The sequence below is a fragment of the Myotis myotis genome, unplaced genomic scaffold (genome assembly GCF_014108235.1).
Source record: "Myotis myotis isolate mMyoMyo1 unplaced genomic scaffold, mMyoMyo1.p scaffold_m19_p_3, whole genome shotgun sequence".
Classification (NCBI taxonomy): domain Eukaryota; kingdom Metazoa; phylum Chordata; class Mammalia; order Chiroptera; family Vespertilionidae; genus Myotis; species Myotis myotis.
In genome coordinates this window covers 68533885-68535427 of record NW_023416335.1, presented here as the reverse complement: position 1 = coordinate 68535427, position 1543 = coordinate 68533885, and the positions used below count along the sequence as shown (strand labels likewise).

The following is a 1543-nucleotide window of genomic DNA, read 5'->3' as shown; positions in this document are numbered from 1 at the left end:
GAATCAGTCAGACTTTTCCTTTGTATTTGTGCACGTGCATCTTACAGATTTTCATTTCTAATGAAGTAAATAGTAATATTTAAATCTTACATAAACAAAAAGCTCTTTGTGGGTTGTCTTTTTGTTTTTCCCAGAGTATAAGATGATGAGACCAAAAACTTAGAAAATCACTGTAGTTTATCCCCAGCCGTGTTTGGTCCGTTTCCTGAAATGACCTCATAAGGCACCATTGTGATGAAATTGCAAACCACATCCCAGCTGTCATTGGTCCATTTTTTGCTCTGACCTCACAAGGTGCCATTGTGAGGGAATTGCAAACCACGCCCCAGCCGTCATTGGTCCATTTCTTGTTCTGAACTCATAAGGCACCACTGTGATGGAATTTCAAACCACTCCTATATAAGACCCTGAGCAAGCGCAGGTTTTTGTCCGTTATAGCCCAGGAAGCTGATTTTGGTGACCTGTTGGACTTGGACTCCTTAGCTTGTTTTGGCTATTTTTCTTTTTCTTTTTGTTCTCTGATTTACGGTGCCATGTTTAATATCTGTTCATCTCATTCATCCCACAGGGAACACTACATCGGAGAGTATCTGCTCCTCAAAACCATCAAAAAGGGGCCGTCTTCGGAGGTGCGTTGGGCTCAGCACATACTAACCGGGGCACATGTGGTCATAAAGGCTATTAGGCGGAAGGGCATATCTAGATTTTTTGAGGAAGTGCACTGCTTCAAAAGGGTGAGTCACCCCAACATAACCAAACTCTTTGAGGTGCTTGTCACCCCTGACAAGTATTTTTTAGTAATGGAGCACGTTGGGGGAGGAAACCTCCTAGAATACCTGGAGGAAAACGGCGCAATGGACGAGGGAGAAGCCCGCACCATGTTCCGGCAGGTAGTATCCGCGGTCCAACACTGCCACCAGAAAGGCGTGATCCACAGGGACCTGACACCAGACAACATCCTCATAGAGGTTGATGACACTATCAAGTTATCCGACTTTCATTTTAGCACGCAGGTGAGAGAAGATACGCAGTACACCTTCTGTGGCTCCATAGATTATTCGGCCCCAGAAATTTTAAGGAGGAACATCTATGATGGCCGAAAAGTGGACGTGTGGAGTTTGGGGGTATTATTATACAAGATACTAACAGGGGTGACACCGTTTGCGGGGGACAACATTGCTGAGGTGAAGAGTCAGATACTGAGTGGAAACTACCAGGTACCAAGCTTTATGTCAGGGGGGTTCAAAGACTTCTAAGAAAATTACTCACTGTAGACCCTAACAAGAGACCAACCATGGAAGATGTGATGAAAGACCCGTGGGTCAACAAGGGCCACAAGAAAATTCTGAAGCCATACAGGGAGCCGCCAAGGGGTGAGTTGGACCCGCAAATAATGAAAACGATGCTTAGCCTCGGCTGTATACCCGACTACATCCAAGAATCACTAGCACAAAGAAAATTCGATCATTTGATGGGCACATACCTGATCCTCAGAACGATGAAAACAAAGATGCCAGGCCGCAAAATCAGGGTAAAGCCTTTC

General features: G+C 45.2%; 1 protein-coding gene across 1 annotated transcript in view; it reads left to right on the top strand.

Annotated features, from left to right (window-relative positions):
- The first annotated feature begins 533 nt into the window (after positions 1 to 533).
- The window catches only part of LOC118650433 (serine/threonine-protein kinase MARK2-like), a 65178-nt gene continuing 64168 nt past the window's right edge, over positions 534 to 1543 (top strand). Inside the window, 2 exon segments of the mRNA XM_036298902.1 lie at positions 534 to 1230; positions 1233 to 1531. Coding sequence (XP_036154795.1) covers positions 534 to 1230; positions 1233 to 1531 — 996 coding nt within the window.